Source organism: Moschus berezovskii, chromosome 13 (genome assembly GCF_049115385.1).
Source record: "Moschus berezovskii isolate FMDL1 chromosome 13, NW_MosBer_1.0, whole genome shotgun sequence".
NCBI lineage: Eukaryota > Metazoa > Chordata > Mammalia > Artiodactyla > Moschidae > Moschus > Moschus berezovskii.
Genome location: NC_142472.1, coordinates 3176444 through 3196334, shown reverse-complemented (window position 1 = coordinate 3196334; position 19891 = coordinate 3176444). Strand labels below are relative to the sequence as shown.

General features: G+C 41.9%; 1 protein-coding gene across 1 annotated transcript in view; it reads left to right on the top strand.

Moving 5' to 3' along the window:
- Nucleotides 1–19891, top strand: part of MYO16 (myosin XVI) — a 478842-nt gene that overhangs the window by 116681 nt on the left and 342270 nt on the right. Inside the window, exons 3-4 of the mRNA XM_055426698.2 lie at nt 2050–2120; nt 8805–8948. Coding sequence (XP_055282673.2) covers nt 2050–2120; nt 8805–8948 — 215 coding nt within the window. The remainder of the gene's footprint in view (nt 1–2049; nt 2121–8804; nt 8949–19891) is intronic.

The following is a 19891-nucleotide window of genomic DNA, read 5'->3' as shown; positions in this document are numbered from 1 at the left end:
TCCCCAATGGGGCTCAGTCTCAAATGGGTAGAACTGCAAGGCCAGTGTATCACTGATTTATATTATGTGTAGTTTACCACATGTGTGCATGGTGGATTCTTTGTAGAAATATAATAGCATTTTGCTACTGTTTTAACTAGTAAAGTATAATCTTCCTCACTATTGGTAGTGTGATCACTCCAGTACAAGTTCTTTGTTGTAAAGACCATAAAGCACCAAGGAGGTATCAGCCAGTTCAAGATGAATAACTTCATTTGTTAAGCAAATAATTATTAGGGTAAAAGTGCTATTTTCATTCTGAGAAAACTATTGGTAAATATAGTTAAGGGACTTTCTGTTTTCATGAACACATTTTTTAAAATTAAGGGCAGGAAGTATATGAGGGAATAGACGTGCATACACTTAATACACGTATGTACAGAAGGGGACTGAGGAAGGGAGCCGGGAAGCCCGTTAACACACAGCTGGGCAACAGGCTGCTTCACAGCAACTCAGAGATGGGAAGAAAAGCAAAGGCCTCACCTTCATGGACTTTCCTGTAAAGGGCAGACAAGGGAGGTACCTGTGTCCGCAAATGGATGAGCCATATGATGCCAGGTTACAACTCATCCGGTGAGATCTATACCTTTGTCAGCAACTACCCACATTAGGAGAATCTAGGTTACAAAAAGAGTTAAATTATTAAAGAAAGAATATCATCAAGGCAAAGCTGTTGGGTGAATGAATAGTGTAGACATGCTTCTACGGAGGTGCTTCTTTGTGGAAGAGGGCTGGGAGGACCAGGCTGTAAGATCAAGGAGCCAGGCCAAGTGTCACTGTTGGTCTGAGAGCATGGAATGCATCTGACTTTCCCAAGGAGACAGATTTGGACAGGGATGCCCCCATTTCAGGAGAGGCTGTTTGGAGACTGCACTGGGCTGGGTGTGGGTTTGTCACGCCCATGGGGCTGGCATGCCTCCTCTTCATCCCTCGTGTAAACATCGTGGAAGAGAGAGTCTGGGAGAGAAAGTGGTATGAGAGGAGCTGTGTTCATCCTCTGTGATGTGCGGTTAAAGTTGGGGAAGATGGTGACAAACTAGAGATTGGAACACAGTCAAGACTTGGGGTGACAAGTATGTCAAGTGGGGTGACAAGAACAGTGTGTGTGTTCTAATAACGTTACAAGTTACAGAGAAAGTTAGTGGAAAGACAGTTTGCTCTGGAAGGTATGAGTTTGAATCTTAGTTATTGTGTGCAGTTCTGTGTAATAACAAACTCGAAGAACTGTTGTTTTAGTTATCTATTTGTGGACAAAGCAAGAGTGGCTCTTTATGAAAACTGTGATACTGCTGTTAACAGGGGGAACTGGAGAAGGGTCTTGGGGGATGGATGGGCCTCTTGTAGCCCACAGTGTGTCACGGAAGATATTTTAACAACACAGTCTATCTCCCAAGGCCTGTTGCATTCCATGCCCTACCCGGTCCACCTCTGCTGTTCAAATGGAAACCCGGGTCTCTTTTCAGCTGTGCTGTTATCCTGATGAGTGGCATCTATTTTGAGCCATCTGACATTTCTCATTTAGCTACAAATGGCTTTGGGAGAATGATGGAAGTGGGGCCAAGGGGTAATTGCACAAAGGAGAGTTTAATGTGCAAAGTGTCAGCTTTTATTGTTCTAAGCCAATGAGTCCTACTGAGTTTAAAAAAATAAGAGTGAGCTAAAGCATACATGAGCTGAGTGAAGTGATTCCCTTCTTTTTGCTTATTTCTCCTTGATCTATGACAGAAGCTTAAGCTAGGCACTTTGAAATAATAAATTGTAAGAGTGTGTCCTTTGGGAATAATTTGTGGGGCTGTAATAGGTGATGATGTTGGCAAACCAAGAAACGGGTTTCAATGTGAAGAGAAACGCTGCCAAGCTTAAATCCCCAAAATAAGGTTGGACGACGACGCGTGCATCTTCTTTGGCTTTCATGGCTGTTTGGGATTTAGACGCTGAGGAAACGCTACACCTTCTGGTTCAGGGTGTGGAGCAAAGATGTGCTGTAACTCTCCTCTCTCATTCTTCCAGCGCTGCGACTCCTGAAGGAGGGGGCCGACCCCCACATGCCTGTGTCCTCCGGAGGGTCCCTGCTCCATCTGGTAAGAGCTGTGATGGCCGGGTGAGAGTGGGTGACATGCGGTGAAAGGGGAACCCATGGTGGACGCCAAACTCGGTAGCAGAATGCACTTGTAACAGACGATCAGAGCAGTGACGTGCTTCAGATGAACAGGCTTGAATAATGACACATTGGTGTTTGTTAATTACTCGTATTGGAATTGTTGGGATAGTTGTTGTTTAGATGCTTAGTCGTATCTGATTCTTTGGCAACCCAGGGACAGAGGAACCAGGTGGGCTGCAGTCCATGCGATTACTCAGGCAAAAATAGTGGAGTGAGTTGCCGTTTCTTGCTCCAGGGGATCTCCCTGACCGAGGGATCAAACCTATGTCTTCTGCTGTCTGCTGCATTGGCAGGAGGAGTCTTCACCACTGAACCACCGAGGAAGCTCGTCTCTTTATCTCTCCCTGCCTCTCTTTCAACAGTGGCTTAGTGAAAGTCGCTCAGTTGTGTCCGACTCTTTGCAACCCCACTGACTATACAGTCCACGGACTTCTCCAGGCCAAAATACCGGAGTGGGTAGCCTTTCCCTTCTCCAGGGATCTTCCCAACCCAGGGTGAAATATATATATAGTACAAGGCTAAATTGAACGGTTTTAAATGATAAAATATATGGCCTAGAGAACCGTATTGTTGGTCAGAAATAGGGAGACACAGCTTCTTTACCGTTGAGCCAGCTAATCTTTAGTGAATGGAGTTTGCGTGTCTGCATTAAAGAAGATCCTTTTGAACATGAATCGTATTCAACAAATGAGCAGAATAATATTGCAGCAATTATAGAGGATTAGGCAGCCGTCCTTTCTTTTATTTACTTTCTTGTCCCATTGAGCTTTTACAATTCTCTGCTCATGGCCCGGATAATATAAATGTGAATAAAACTTTCCTACATTCTTTTGGAAACAAGCAGGAAACGATTAAGTGAATAAACAAGTAAATAACCACATAAACAGATAAATACAGGCGTTTCACATGCAAGAGATTTTTGCTGGTTCAGTGAAGGGCAAAACTTAAGTAAAGGGAGATGTCCATAATTATTCAGTTTAGTGGTCTTTAGGACTAATTTTAAGCGTAAGACATGATTTTGAAAAAAATGCTCAGATTAATATAAAAGCCTAATTTATAATTGTGCACCAATATTTTTAAAATGCTGTGTTTCTTCACTTAGCACAAACCATGTTAAGGGAGGTCACGCATCGATCAGATGGAAGCTCTCTAACCTGGGGCTGGATCTGAGCCTGGTTGCCTCCTAGAGTCACCTGGCAGCTATAACATGCCAACATCTAGCTTCTGGTGACAGCCCAGCCTGGAGATTCTGACTTAACTTTTCTGGGGTGTCGACTGAACTTTGGGGTGGTGCAGAGCTCCGCCAGTGATTCTAATTTATGGGCAAGGTTGAGAACCACTGCCAGCAAGGGAAACTTGTGTGTGCCAAAGCCTGGGGGGCAGCCGGGGTGTAGGCACTCATACTACACACACAGCAGAGTAGAACGGTAACTCAGAATCTAGATGGGGAACACAGCTGAAGAACATAAGCCATTTCTCTACAGCACGGGTTGAGATGGAAAGAGAGATTTCTAGAGCGTTTCGGCTGTGAAGCCTCTCTGTTTTATCCTCACATCATTACCTGGCTTACGCGACATCTCCGGGGAGCCACGTGGCCCGTTAGTTCTGGGTCCCAGGTTTGGCTGTAACAGGCAGTCTTAGACTAAGGACATGCTGCGCGCCGCTTCCTGGAGATAAGGTTCTAGTCTTGGTCAGTATCACTGGCATCCTTACCAAGAGGTCCAGCGGTCTGCGTGTTCTCGAGGAGACCACCCTGGCCCTGCCTTCTTTTCTTGGGGGCACTGACCCGTCCCTCTGTGTCCCCCTTCAGAAGGTGAGCAGGAGGGAAGTGAGTCACGTGCCAGCTGCATTCCGTCTTTTTCCCCTTCTGTGTGATCGCATGGGGTCCGTGTGCCCTTTCCATTAAGCTTCAGGAGACTTCTAAGCTCAGAGAGCCTCGTTTTTTTCCCATCTGTGAGCTGGGGCTGTTATACAAGCTGATACTTTCAAAGTATTTACTATGATGAACAGGACATCCAAGTATGAATTGTGTTGATCAAATGACTTTCAAACCATAAAGCGATTTTGATATGTTAGATATTAATCAATACATGCCCTGCATTGTAGTATTTATGATGTAGTTTCATCTCATTTGACTTTTTTGATATTCATAGTAGATCTGTGGGGGTGGGCCTAGGCTTATGTACTTTAGTAGGTAAGCAGCTGAGGGATAGAGTTAAACTCGCATGGCGGTAGATAGTATCAGAGCTTAAACGCTGACCTTCTGTCTATAAAAACTGTAGTCTTTCCACAGTAAGTTCCCTAGTGATACCTGGATTAAGTTTTCAGAGACTACATTATTCCACTTGGACTAGTGGAAGACAGACCTTTTCTTTGAGAAAAATCATGTCAATTCATTGTTGACAGTCTCTAGGTCCATCCATGTCTACAAATGACCCAATTTTGTTCCTTTTCATGGCTAAGCAGTATTCCACTGTGTTTATGGACCACGTCTTCTTATCCATCTCTGTTTCTGGACATTTAGTTTGTTTCCATGTCCTGGCTATTGTAAATAGTGCTGCCATGAACATTGGGATGCATATGTCTTTTTGAATTATGGCTTTCTCTGTGTAAATATCCAAGAATGAGATCGCTGGATCACATGGTAGTTCTATTTGTAGCTTTTTAAGGGACCTCCATTTCTCCATTGTGGCTGTATCAATTTGCATTCCCGATAGTAGTGCAGGAGATAAGAATGTAATGTATTTTTACTCTCTGTGCGTGTGTGTATGTGTGTGTGTTTGACAGACGGAGCGAAAGAAGCAGAGGAGGACGAGCACTCCTTCATATACACGTACTGTGTCCGACTTTACTGAGCACACAGAACTCCGTCCTGTCCATCAGCAAAGCAGCGGTTGCTCTCCTGACCTTTGAAACCCAGCCAGAACGCTGCCGTCTCTCCTCACCTGGGAAGACCATCTTCCCCTGAACCGCCCTCTCTGCCCTGGGTCTGCAGCTTCCTCACCACTTCCCTGGCCCCTCCATGTCCAGCTTTCATTCTGTGTCCCCCCCCGCAACCAGGCTGGGTCACTCCTCCCTCGAAATGTCCCGGCGACTTCCCTTCCCACTCAGGGAAAACCCTGAGCCCTGCCTACCGCCACCGGGATGAGCTGGCACCCCGCGCCCACGCCTCCCGGGGCCTCTCCTGCCCCGGCTGATCCTTTGAGGGCCCGCCGGCCCCAGGGCCCCGTGCTCCCCGCTGCTTCCGCTTTCCGGCGAATTCCACGCGGCTCCCTCCTCTGCTTGCTCCTCGTCTCTGCTCAGAAATCGCCTGCCGAAACGCTCTCCCAGGGCTTGTCCCCAAGGATGTAGGAGCCCACCCCCACCAGCCCACAGTCGGTTGTTTGTCTCCTTTCTTATCACACAGTTGCCACCAAACAGATTACAGGCTCAGGGTGATTACGTTCTGTTTACCAGACTGTCGGCTCGGACTTGGCCAGCTCCATCACATCTGTAGCATTTACCGGAGGCCTGGCGCCCAGGAGGTGCTCAGTAGATTTGTTGGGGAGCCACATTAACCCCTTAATTGCTTAATTAATTGATGTGATGCTGTGATAGACATTGCGAGTTAAGGTGCAAGCAGTCTTATTTAGAGTGGAATTTTCAGAAAGAGAAAAACAAACTGATCACAGCAGACCTGCATGAGGGATAAGAAAGAGGAAAACGATGACTCACTTGGCCACCTTCAGAGGGCGGTTCTGAAGCCTTCTCTGCCCTCCTGGTCAGACTGAGTCACTCTTTTATCCCGGGTCTTATCACACACGGCCCTTGCTTCTGCTGTAAATCTTGTCATAACGGATTGTAATTAATGGAGATCGTGCCGTTTCTCTCTGCTAGAGTGAATTTTCAAAAACTGTGACGACTTAGATACGTTTGTATCCTTAGCCTGTGATGCATACCAGGTGCTCAGTACATCCTGAAAGGATAAATGGGTGGATGAAGGGATGGATGGATGGATGGATGAACTGTAAGAAAATAGGGATCTTTGCCTAATGAGACGGCCCGGGGAAAGAGTCAGAAGAAAGAAGAAATGAGAAGATGAGGTGATGAGGTGAACAGGAGGTGCTCAATTAGCTCTGAATCCAGTGCAGATGCTCTGCATCTTTCTGCTGTTAGCCTTTGGTTGTCAGGCTAAGATGAAGAGGCTTTGAAGCTGGAATACATGTAAGAAAACCTCCTGACGGCTGCAGGAACGTGGGCTCAGCACTGAACCTCCTTTTCCTGGGGTTACTGAGTAAATAAAAACAAATGAAAAATTGCAGGTTGCCAGAGAGACGAAATTACAGGGTTTCAAAATGCTTTAGGGACCGAAAAAGGCAATTTCGCCCTTGAAATGTCAAGCGTGAGCAGCTCCGTGTTTGCCCCACCTCTTGGGTGTCCTGCATTGAGTCCTGATGCTTTATCAGCATCAACACGCTAATTATGTATTCTTAGACCAACATCTTTGAAAAAAAAGACATCTCATGCTTGTGCAGGGCATCAGGAAAAAGCTGTGGAAGTTGCTAAGCTTTTCCAGTTTCATTTATTTAACTCCATTTATTCACTGAGTATCTGAGTCTAAGTGAGATTTCTGGAAGACCTCTGTTAGAAACGCCCAGTAACTGTGAAGTTGGAGAAGAATAATTTCATATGTGTTAAAGGTGGATAATTGATGCATGTTGAGGGCTTAGTTGCATCTGTCGTGTCGGACTCTCTGCAACACTGTAGACTGTAGCCCGCCAGGCTCCTCTGTCCACGGCATTCTCCAGGCGAGAATACTGGAGTGAGCTGACATGTCCTCCTCCAGGTGAGAATAGTACACACATCTATCTCCTGGGACTCCTGCATTTCAGACAGATTCTTTACCGCTGAGTCAAGGGGGAAGACCTGGATAATTGATACACAGATTTTAATATTTTTCATCATATGCAGTCTTTAGTTTTATCATGTTTTAATAAGCTTTCAGTAAGTCTGAATTTGCCTATTTATATTCAACAATTCATGAATCAAATCTCTGGCAGGTGTCAGCTACTATCAGAGGGAAAATAATGAAAACAAGTAACAATTTTTTGCACCCCAGGGATTTAGTCTCTTGAGGGCAGTATAGAAAAAACTCAGACTTAACTCTTTGGAAGGAAAGGTGCTATGTATGGAGTTAAAAACAGAGTCACAAAGGGCTTTGCTGAAATTCTGTCTGGAATTTTATTAATAAGTTAAGACCTTTAATGTATAAACTGTTGAGAAGGAGCTCTTGGTTCTAAGGAAACACTCTTGACTGGAGTATGAAATGTGAATTCTTTTGATTCCGTGCTATGACAGCAGAAGTTCATAGCAGTTGAGTTCCAAGTGGCTCAGTGGTAAAGAATCTGCCTGATGATGCAGGAGACACAAGAAATTTGGGTTCAGTCCCTGGGTTGGGAAGATCCCCTGGAGAAGGACATGGCAACCCACTTCAGTATTCTTGCCTGGGAAATCCCACGGACAGAGGAGCCTGGTGGGCTACAGTCCATGGAATTGCAGAGTCAGACACGACTGAGTGACTGAGCTCACACATGAGCATAATGAAAACAAGCTGCAACAGATTTGCAAATATGCTCGAGACATATTGGTAAATGTCAAAAACAGGTTAGAGAATAGTACATTTTCTAGACCCGAGACAGATAGATGGGGGAAGGGGAGAATCTTTTTCAACAGCAGAGAAAATCTTGAAGACTAGATAAGGAATTTTTATCAGTGACCCAAATGGGAGAGGAGGCAGAATCTCTTTTTTCTTTTTAACTCTTTCTGTTTACATATTGCTTGAACATTAAAGCATGTATGTTTCATACCGTAAAAGAAATTAACCCAAAAATACTGTGAACTGTGTTTTTATTAGAAGCTTAAATTCCAAATGTTTTAATCACTTTCCTGCTCTGCTCAGTCACTTAATCTTGTCCAACTGTTTGCAATCCCCCCATCAGGCTCCTCTGGTTCATGGGATTTCCCAAGCAAGAATACTGGAGTGGGTTGCCATTTCTTTCTCCAGGGGATCTTCCTAACCCAGGGATTGAACCTCTGTCTCCTGCATTGGCAGGTGAATTCTTTACCGCTGAGCCACCAGGGAAGCTTAAAAATTAGGCTGTCTTCTCATTGCTAATTTTAAAGGTAATTAAATAATGGGAAAACCAGAAATTTATCCTGTAGTCCCCGTTTCCAATGTTATCAATCTAATGGGTTATCAGTCAGTCAGTTTGAAGTTTTCCTACAGCTCACTGATACTCCGTTCATTTAGTCATTTTTCTCTCTGTTTTGTATCATACAGTTTTTACTGCCTTTAAGTCAGTGATCTTGTCTTCTGTAATATCTAGTCTGTTTTTTCTTTCTATTGTCCATGGATTCAGTTTTCCTTTCTTACATAAGTTTCTTTCCTTGTAGGTTAGTGAAGAAGGGGGACCAAATTCCTCACCAGTTGAGTTCCACCTCCCAACTTCCATAACTGGCACTAAAGTTTTCTGTATGTAGAGAAGAATTTGGAATAGGAATAAGCCTATCATGGTTTATTGCAATAGTACATTTTCTTTTCTTTTTTTTCCCCATTTTTTTTTAGTGTGCTCGGTATGATAATGTCTTCATCGCAGAGATCCTGATTGACAGAGGGGCCAATGTCAACCACCAGGATGAAGACTTTTGGACACCGATGCACATTGCCTGTGCGTGTGACAGCCCTGATGTTGTCCTGCTGCTTATATTAGTAAGTAAAGCGATTCATTTATTACCATTTGAAGAGATTTGATGGCACAGAAAAGTCTAGATGCCTAACTAAGTATCCAGACATAGAAAAGTCTACATACTTAATACTCTTTCATAGTATGTGATACTTCAGTTAAGAAAAAATATGTGTGTTTATGTCAGCACTTATTTGCCTGGAATTACAATATAGGAGACTGAGGTTGCGGGTCACTGTATAGTTAGTAAAACAGTTTGTGTAGACAGCATACCAAACTGAACTCCTCTTGTCTTTTTATTGGAAATTGTATGCCTTGATACCTTGCAAATCAGAGTGAACTAAAATAGTTTGATGATTATTGTCTTCTCTTTCAATTAATGTTCCTAATATTCAGCCAAACTGGGCATATGATAGTAAGGATATATGGCTCATATAGAATCTTCTTGTCTTCTTAAAATCTAGCAAAAAGGTTTCTACAACATGTGTTTACAGGAAAGTGAAAACTTTAAGTATAAAATCACTGGAATTATTTTTCTGTCATTGTTTTCAGTTATAGCTCAGACATAGAAATTATTTTAGAATTGGAATCCTTTCTGATTGGTTTATCTCTAACAAAGATTTTAAGAAATCACGCAGGATTGTTAGAATGCATACTAGAATATAAGAGTAAGAATGAGTGATTTTGCTTTTTCGCTTTATTGATAAAAATCATATAATTCCTTAGTGATTTTCTATTATGTACCTGGCTTTTCACAGAAGTCCTCAAGATTTCACATGCAAGCAAATTATTACTCAAAGACATTAGGCAGGTTGCCATAGTCCAGAAAACACGGTATAGATTTGAACCCAAGATCGTTGTCCAAAGTTGATCCTTTTTCCCGTGGGTCTTGGTGCCTGCCTTAACCAACTGCCGCACACTTGATGGCTAAATACAAAAGAACCATATTGTCCTGCACTTTGGAGGCCAGAAGTCTAACATCAAGATGTTGGCAATGCTTTAAGCATTGCCTCTGTGAGCCCTAGGAAAGAATTCTTCTGTGGGTTCCCCTGGCTTCTAGGGACCCCTTGCAGTTCTTGGTTTTCCTCGTTTATAGATGCCCCACTCAAATCTCTGGCTCCATTATCACAGGACCTTCGTTCCTATGTGTCTGAATCCAAATACCCCTTTCTAAAGACACCAATCATAGGATTTAGTGTCTACCTTAACACGATACTGCTTCATCTCACCTTGATCTGCAAAGACCTTATTTCCATATAAGATCTGTCACAGATTTTAGAGTTAGGACTTGAACACATCCTTTTCGAAAACTCAATCCTGCCACACTGTTTTCTTCTCCCATTTTAAGATCATAAGCAGAAGCATTTTAGGATGAAGACTATGAATGGAGACATCCTTAATCTTGTAAGAGGTTTAATTTGGCCTAGTTTTGTCTAATTTGTCCCTCAAGACTTCATATATATATATATGTATATATATATATATTTGTTTTTATAGTAAAGTGTATGTCACTGGAAATGTGTTCCTTTCAAATCCTGGAATGTGGCGGCTATAATAAATGAATAAAAATAGATAAAGGAAATAAAGATTGTTTAGCTTGAAACAGAATCATTTGGAGGGCTAGGAGTCTACAGGAAAACACACAGTAAGGCACTGAGCTCATTGATAAGAACAAGTCTTCATTTTGCAGAAACTTGGCCTAAAAGGAACTGCACTAGCAAGTCAGTATAAAGACTGTGAGGTTTGCTTCAGTTCAGTTCAGTTCAGTCGCTCAGTCGTGTTCAACTCTTTGCGACCCCATGAATCACAGCACGCCAGGCCTCCCTGTCCATCACCAACTCCCAGAGTTCACTCAAACTCATGTCCATTGAGTCGGTGATGCCATCCAGCCATCTCATTCTCTGTCGTCCCCGTCTCCTCCCACCCCCAATCCCTCCCAGCATCAGAGTCTTTTCCAGTGATTCAACTCATTGCATGAGGTGGCCAAAGTATTGGAGTTTCAGCTTTAGCATCAGTCCTTCCAATGAACACCCAGCATTGATCTCCTTTAGAATGGACTGGTTGGATCTCCTTTCAGTCCAAGGGACTCTCAAGAGTCTTCTCCAACACCACAGTTCAAAAGCATCAATTCTTCAGCAATCAGCTTTCTTCACAGTCCAACTCTCACATCCATACATGACCACTGGAAAAACCATAGCCTTGACTAGATGGACCTTTGTTGGCAAAGTAATGTCTCTGCTTTTTAATATGCTATCTAGGTTGGTCATAACTTTCCTTCCAAGGAGTAAGCATCTTTTAATTTCCTGGCTGCAGTAAGCATCTGCAGTGATTTTGGAGCCCCAGAAAATAAAGTCTGACACTGTTTCCACTGTTTCCCCATCTATTTCCCATGAAGTGATGGGACCAGATTCCATGATCTTTGTTTTCTGAATGTTGCACTTCAAGCCAACCTTTTCACTCTCCTCTTTCACTTTCATCAAGAGGCTTTTGAGTTCCTCTTCACTTTCTGCCATAAGGGTGGTGTCATCTGCATATCTGAGGTTATTGATATTTCTCCCGGCAATCTTGATTCCAGCCTATGCTTCTTCCAGCCCAGCGTTCCTCATGATGTACTCTGTATAGAAGTTAAATAAGCAGGTTGACAAGATACAACCTTGACCTACTCCTTTTCCTTTTTGGAACCAGTATGTTGTTCCATGTCCAGTTCTGTTGCTTCCTGACCTGCATACAGGTTTCTCAAGAGGCTGGTCAGGTGGTTTGGTATTCCCATCTCTTTCAGAATGTTCCACAGTTTATTGTGATCCATACAGTCAAAGGCTTTGGCATAGTCTCTGAAGCAGAAATAGATGTTTTTCTGGAACTCTCTTGCTTTCTCCATGATCCAGCTGCTCTTGCTAAGTCACTTCAGTCGTGTCCGAATCTATGTGACCCCATAGATGGCAGCCCACCAGGCTCCCCCGTCCCTGGGAATGATCCAGCAGATGTTGGCAATTTGATCTCTGGTTCCTCCGCATTTTCTAAAACCTGCTTGCACATCTGGGAGTTCACGGTTCACATATTGCTGAAGCCTGGCTTGGAGAATTTTGAGCATGACTTTACTAGCATGTGAGATGAGTGCAATTGTGCGGTAGTTTGAGCATTCTTTGGCATTGCCTTTCTTTGGGATTGGAATGAAGACTGACCTCTTCCAGTCCTGTGGCCACTGCTGAGTTTTCCAAATTTGCTGGTATATTGAGTGCAGCACTTTCACGGCATCATCTTTCAGTATTTGAAATAGCTCAACTGGAATTCCATCACCTCCACTAGCTTTGTTCGTAGTGATGCTTTCTAAGGCCCACTTGACTTCACATTCCAAGATGTCTGGCTCCAGGTGAGTGATCACACCATCGTGATTATCTTCATCGTGAAGATCTTTTTTGTACAGTTCTTCTGTGTATTCTTGCCACCTCTTCTTAATATCTTCTGCTTCTGTTAGGTCCATACCATTTCTGTCCTTTATCGAGCCCATCTTTGCATGAAATGTTCCCTTGGAATCTCTAATTTTCTTGAAGAGATCTCTTGTTTTTCCTATTCTGTTGTTTTCCTCTATTTCTTTGCATTGATCTCTGAGGAAGGCTTTCTTATCTCTCCTTGCTATTCTTTGGAACTCTGCATTCAGATGCTTATATCTTTCCTTTTCTCCTTTGCTTTTTGCTTCTCTTCTTTTCACAGCTATTTGTAAGGCCTCCTCAGACAGCCATTTTCCTATTTTGCATTTCTTTTCCATGGGGATGGTCTTGGTCCAGGTTTGCTTAGTTGCTTATTATTATAGGAAAATTTAAAACTCATCTCAGAAGAGAACTACATGACCTTTCAACTGTGAATTGTTTAGAATTCTCTGAACTCATAGAAGAGCAGGCTAACTTTTCAGAAATCATTTATTGCTCACTTTCCCATGCTTATTTGTTTGTTTTGGATGCGAGGCATGTGGCATCTTGCTTTCCAAATCAAGGATCAAACTCACGCCGTCTGCTCTGGAAGCATGGCGTCCCAGTGGCAGTCCCACTAGACTGCCAGGAACATTCTTATATATATATATTTTTTTTTTTTGGGAAGTTCAACCACTGGATGATTTGAATGGTGTTGAACTTTTATAAGAATAAGATAGAAAGTTAGATTCATAGCTTTTGTGGTTTTCATATGTTTCAGTTTATTTTTTTTTCTGAATATTAGTTGAGAGATTCAGTCACTTTTTCAAGCCCTGTCTCCATTTATTTTCTCTGATTGTGATTAGTTGCACCAAACGTTTGCCAGAATAGGCTTTCTATTTCTGTTTCATTCATGCAAAATGCCTGTGGTTATTCTGAGAACCCAATATTCATGTGAATGTGCTTGAATTCTTAAAATCCTCCTCTCATTTCCCCAATGTATACTTCTGGGTGAAGACTTTCTTGAGTTCGGAGAGCTTGTCAGCCCTTATTTCACTGCCTGCCAGGAGTTCCTTCCTGCCTTCATTCTGGAATATCTATTTCTGACTTCTGATGGAAAAGGGTAAGAGGATCTGACGTCTCTATAGAGTCTGCACGTAGTCCTGGTCTCGGCATCCCATATGATGCTTACAGTTTAAAATTTTAGGGTCAGCAGGAGAAGGGCTCGATAGTGGCAGGGTTGTGATTTGAAGGCGCAGCAGCTGTAACCATATGCAGAAGATTCCCCTTCAGCATATGGAGACTGTGGTCTCAAGCAGCATGGCTGTCAGAAATATCACTGATGCACCAGAAGTAGAAAATCACCCCGACCACCCTGAGGGCAGGGATGAGGCACGATTATAACGGAGCAAGAACTGGTACCTTTGGTGTCAATAGACAGGGTACACAATAATGACAGAAATAAGTTAGATACACTATACTTGTAGTGGCAGATTAGTTAGGTCTTCCATGTCACTTTTTGCATATCTGATGAAATATATATGAGCCTTGTTCCTGTTGAGGTTAAACAGTATCTTCCAAGGAAAATCAAGACACTCTGGCGCCAATGCCATTTCCCAAATTCTTGTTCAGAAAAGGAATGACAATCTTCAGAAGTACTAAATTGTTGCCTTTACTGGGGACACCCCCTTCATGTCATTGTCGGACTCAGTGATAGCTCCATTTTGATGAGAAGGATTTCTTGACACTCTTTTTGGGGCACTTTTATTGTATTCCCCTGTTCTTTGGCATTTTCTCCCACTTGCTGCTACAATCATCAGCACATTAAATGACTTCTTTTAAAATAATTTCATAGTGATTTTCTGTTTCCCAGACTTTAAGAAACTTCTCTGTTAGCCAAGAGTAAATTGTAAAGGCTGAAAAGTGGTTAACCCAAACTATCTCTTGAAAATCTTGACTTCATATTTATTTCAACCTGATCATATATATATATATATATATGTTTATATTGCATACATATCTGATTTATGGCATGTTTTATTAGTGCATCTATGCCTTGAATGTATACTTGTAAGCATCAAAATCTGCTGTCTCTTGCATGTGGAGGGAGGAACAGTAGACTTTTCTGTGCTATTTCTTACCATGGTATCTTAATAGCATTGCTGAGTGTTCAATTCTTTGCTGATATGACTTTGGATTATAGGGTTGCATTTATCTGAGGCATGCTAGATCTGAATTTTCACATTTAATTTTTTGTTGTGGCCACAGTTGCTAAGCTGCTCTGTCCTATTAGCAATCCTAAAACTGTGACCAAGTCTGTCCATTTTAGCAGCCCATTGCATTTTGAACCATAAGAAACAAATTATTTTTTATAACAGTGTTAATCATTTTAAATGGAAAATAATTTGAGTTAAGCACTATAAGATGCTTCTATTCGGGGAAAATGATTACCTATGCTCCTGAATAATCATCTCAAATTTTTTTATCTTGGGGAGGAAAAGCTTTGATTCTTCACTTGTCTTGGATCTGTTTAATAAACCTTACTCTAAAGGGTGTCTATTGTACATAATGTCAAGAAATGACTAATAGATAACTGAAGGATAAAGTGTTATTTAATAGTTTTATTTTTCAAGGGATGACGGGGAATGGTGAATTGCTGAATCCTTACTGTTAAATTTGCCCAGGATATCTTGCAATATATTTTCACTCCCTGAAATCCTGAAGTGAGGGAGATGCTAGCACATGGATAGTCATTTAGTGAGTGAGACCAACACTGTACTCATTTCAGTCATAATGAAACAGTAGTGTTTCAGTACGGGTGTACTATCGTTGTGTCACTCCAATAACAGAGGAATGGTTTGCTGAAATTGCCCTGTATGTTTTCTCCATCTTTGGCCTTTGCTGTTTGAATATCTCATGTGAGTAATGTCTCTGCCTGTTGGATGTAGTGTGTCACACACTGTGTTCAATGGGCAAAGTGGGACTAGATCATTTTAGTGGATGCTACAGGCAACTGCTGGAACCTAGCAGTTCTGCTGTCACTGAAATAGCAAATGATGTTTCAAAACACATACTGCTTGCTCCCTGTTAGGTGGTCAAAGCCTGTGTGCAGCTGTACTCAGTCGTGTCCAACTCTTTGCTGCCCCGTGGACTGTAGCCTGCCAGGCTCCTCTGTCCATGGAATTTTCCAGGCAAGAATACTAGAGTGGATTGCCCTTTTTTCCTCCAGAGATCTTCCAGTCCCAGGGATTAAACCTCTGTCTCTTGTGTCTCCTGCACTGATAGGAGGATTCTTTGCCAGTGCACTGCCGGGGTAGCCTGGCCAAGTTGATAGACCAAAATTAAATCATTCCAAGACTTCACTCATTCATTACTTAGACTATTTCCAGGTTAAATCCTAGTACACAGTTTTCTATATTTGTTTAATTATAAATTATCCTTCCCGTCACTTTGACCTGCTAAATATTAGAACACAGGGTACCCTGCCATTTCATGACATTTTATTTTTCCCTAGAAAATGAGCAAAAGCCCAACAGTTCAAGATACGCCTTGTTTTCCAGTAGGAACTGGGCAGAACGTATGGGTATCACGCAACTCTTTATGTAAATAATGACACACACGCCAGAGTTAATATTTTTTTTTCAGAGTTTGGTCTTGCCTTCAGCTTTACTGAGAAAATTGAAGTTTTCAGGCTTCAGTACCTTCAACTTCCTACTAAAAACTGTGTTGATTTTTTCCTAAGTATTCTCCAGCTTTCTTCCACCCTTAGAGAGGTGTTTGTTCTCCTTTATAAGCTAATTCCTTCCACATCCTCTTCAGACTCTATGAGTTGCTCCTTCTCCAAAGATTTCGCCATCATCATTTATGGAGCTTTCATCCCCATCGTCATCCTTGTGTCCTTTTCCTTTAACTTAATTCATGGTTACGTTCCGGTCCACACCATTTCTATCCTTTTTCGAGCCCATCTTTGCATGAAAAGTTCCCTTGGTATCTCTAATTTTCTTGAAGAGATCTCCAGTCTTTCCCATTCTATTGTTTTCTTATATTTCTTTGCATTGATAGCTGAGGAAGGCTTTCTTACCTCTCCTTGCTATTCTTTGGAACTCTGCATTCAAATGGGTATATCTTTCCTTTTCTCTTTTGCCTTTAGCTTCTCCTCTTTTCTCAGATATTTGTAAGTCCTCCTCAGACAACCATTTTGCCTTTTTGCATTTCTTTTTCTTGGGGATGGTCTTGATCACTGCCTCCTGTACAATGTCACCTCTGTCCATAGATCTTCAGGCACTCTGTCTGTCAGATCTAGTCCCTTGAATCTATTTGTCACTTCCACTGTATAATCGTAAGGGATTTGATTTAGGTCATACTTGAACGGTCTAGTGGTTTTCCCCACTTTCTTCAATTTAAGTCTGAATTTGGCAATAAGGAGTTCATGATCTGAGCCCCAGTCAGCTCCTGGTCTTCTTTTTGCTGACTGTATAGAGCTTCTCCATCTTTGGCTGCAAAGAATATAATCAATCTGATTTCGGTGTTGACCATCTGGTGATGTCCATGTGTAGAGTCTTCTCTTGCGTTGTTGGAAGAGGGTGTTTGCTATGACCAGTGCGTTCTCTTAGCAAAGCTCTATTAAGCTTTGCCCTGGTTTGTTTTGTACTCCAGGGCCAAATTTGCCTGTTACTCCAGGTATCTCTCGACTTCCTACTTTTGCATTTCAGTCACCTATAATGAACAGGACATCTTTTTTGGGTGTTAGTAGTAGAAGGTCTTGTAGGTCTTCATAGAACCATTCAACTTCACAGCGTTACTGATCAGGACATAGACTTGGATTACTGTAATATTGAATGGTCAGTGTTCTTGCCTGGAGAATCCCAGGGATGGGGGAGCCTGGTGGGCTTCCGTCTGTGGGGTCACACAGAGTCGGACACGACTGAAGTGACTTAGCAGCAGCAGCAGCAGCCTTGGAAATGAACAGAGATCATTCTGTCATTTTTAAGATTGCATCCAAGTACTGCATTTCGGACTCTTTTGTTGACTATGATGGCTACTCCATTTCTTCTAAGGGATTCTTGCCCACAGTAGTAGATATAATGGTCATCCGAGTTAAATTCACCCATTCCAGTCCATTTTAGTTCACTGATTACTAGAATGTCTATGTTCACTCTTGCCATCTCCTGTTTGACCACTTCCACTTTACCTTGCTTCATGGACCTAACATTTAGGTTCCTATGCAATATTGCTCTTTACAGCATTGGACTTTACTTCCATCACCAGTCACATCCACAGCTGGGTGTTGCTTTTGCTTTGGCTCCATCTCTTCATTCTTTCTGGAGTTATTTCTCCACTGATCTCCAGTAGCATATTGGGCACCTACCGACCTGGGGTGTTCATCTTTCAGTGTCCTATCTTTTTGCTTTTTCATACTGTTCATGGGGTTCTCAAGGCAAGAATACTGAAGTGGTTTGCATTCCCTTCTCCAGTGGACCACGTTTTGTCAGAACTCTCCACCATGGGAATATTTCATGCAAAGATGGGCACAATAAAGTACAGATATGGTATGGACCTAGCAGAAGCAGAAGATATTAAGAAGAGGTGGCAAGAATACACAGAACTATACAAAAAAGATCTTCATGACCCAGATAATCACGATGGTGTGATCACTCACCTAGAGCCAGACATCCAGGAATGTGAAGTCAAATGGGCCTTAGGAAGCATCACTACAAACAAAGCTAGTGGAGGTGATGGAATTCCAGTTGAGCTATTTCAAAGCCTAAAAGATGATGCTGTGAAAGTGCTGCACTCAATATGGCAGCAAATTTGGAAAACTCAGCAGAAGCCACAGAACTGGGAAATGTCTGATTTCATTCCAATCCCAGAAAAAGGCAATGCCAAAGAATGCTCAAACTATCACACAATTGCATTTATCTCACACACTAGCAAAATAATGCTCAAAATTCTCCAAGCCAGAGAATTCTTCAATAGTACATGAACCGTGAACTTCTAGATGTCTAAGCTGGTTTTAGAAAAGGCAGAGGAACCAGAGATCAAATTGCCAACATCTGTTTGATCATTGCAAATGCAAGAGAATTACAGAAAAACATCTACTTCTGCCTTATTGACTATGCCAAAGCTTTTCACTGTGTGGATCACAACAAACTGTGTAAAATTCTTAAAGAGATGGGAATACCAAACCACCTGATTGCCTCCTTAGAAATCTGAATGCAAGTCAGGAAGCAACAGTTAGAACTGGACATTGAACAATAGACTCGTTCTAAATCATGAAAGGAGTATGTCAAGGCTATATATTGTCACCTTGCTTATTTAACTTATATGCAGAGTGCATCATTTGAAATGCTGGGCTGGATGAAGCACAAGCTGGAATCAAGATTGCTGGGAGAAATATCATTAACCTCAGATATGAAGATGACACCACCCTTATGGCAGAAAATGAAGAACTAAACTGCGTCTTGATGAAAGTGAAAGAGGAGAGAGAAGTTGGTACTTGCCAGCTGCCTCTACAAAGATTACATCATGACCATTGCAAGCTGCTGACCCTCAACACCCCCTGAAAGAAGTTCAGGGTGAAAATCAGGAATGAGGCACTCTGTGCTCTGAGAAAAAAAAAAATAAACTGGCAGAACAGGCCTTCAGATAGTTAGATCTTTTCAGAAAAAGGTTTTATGAGTTCCAATTCTTGCATCTTCTCATACCTAGAAAAACACTGACGTCATTAATGGTGAAATCTGCTTTGGCTGTTAAAAAAAAAATTTTTTTTTTTTTACAATTAAAAGTCAACATAGAGTAGCTATGGTTCAGACATCCTGGGAAATAACTATTTCCCAGATATCCTGAAAAATGATATTATGGGTGTGATTTCAGATTAGATGCTGTGACCTAATGTAGAACTTAATGCTCCTGTAATGCATTTTTGCTTCTGTACTTTGCTTGCTGCTCGTAAAACCAAAGTTACTCCATTTTAAGATAAGGTTGTTTTTAAGTAAAGATTCCTAAAATTGTTTTTGAAAAATAAAAAATAAATAAATAAAACTCAACATTCAGGAAAGTAAGATCATAGCATCCATTCCCATCATTTCATGGCAAATAGATTTAGAAACAATGGAAATAGTGAGAGACTTTATTTTGGGGGGCTCCAAAATCACTGCAGATGGTGACTGCAGCCATGAAATTAAAAGACACTTGCTTTTTGGAAGAAGAGCTGTGACCAACCTACACAGCATATTAAAAATCAGAGACATTACTTTACCAGCAAAGGTCTGTCTAGTCAAAGCTATGGTTTTTCCAGTGGTCATGTATGGATTTGAGAGTTGGACTATAAAGAAAGCTGAGCACCAAAGAATTGATGCTTTTGAACTGTGGTATTGGAGAAGATTCTTGAGGGTCCCTTGGACTGCAAGGAGATCCAACCAGTGCATCCTAAAGAAAATCAGTCCTGAATATTGATTGGAATGACTGATGCTAAAGCTGAAACTCCAATATTTTGGCCACCTGATGTGAAGAATTGACTCGCTGGAAAAGACCCTGATGCTGGGAATGATTGAAGGTGGGAG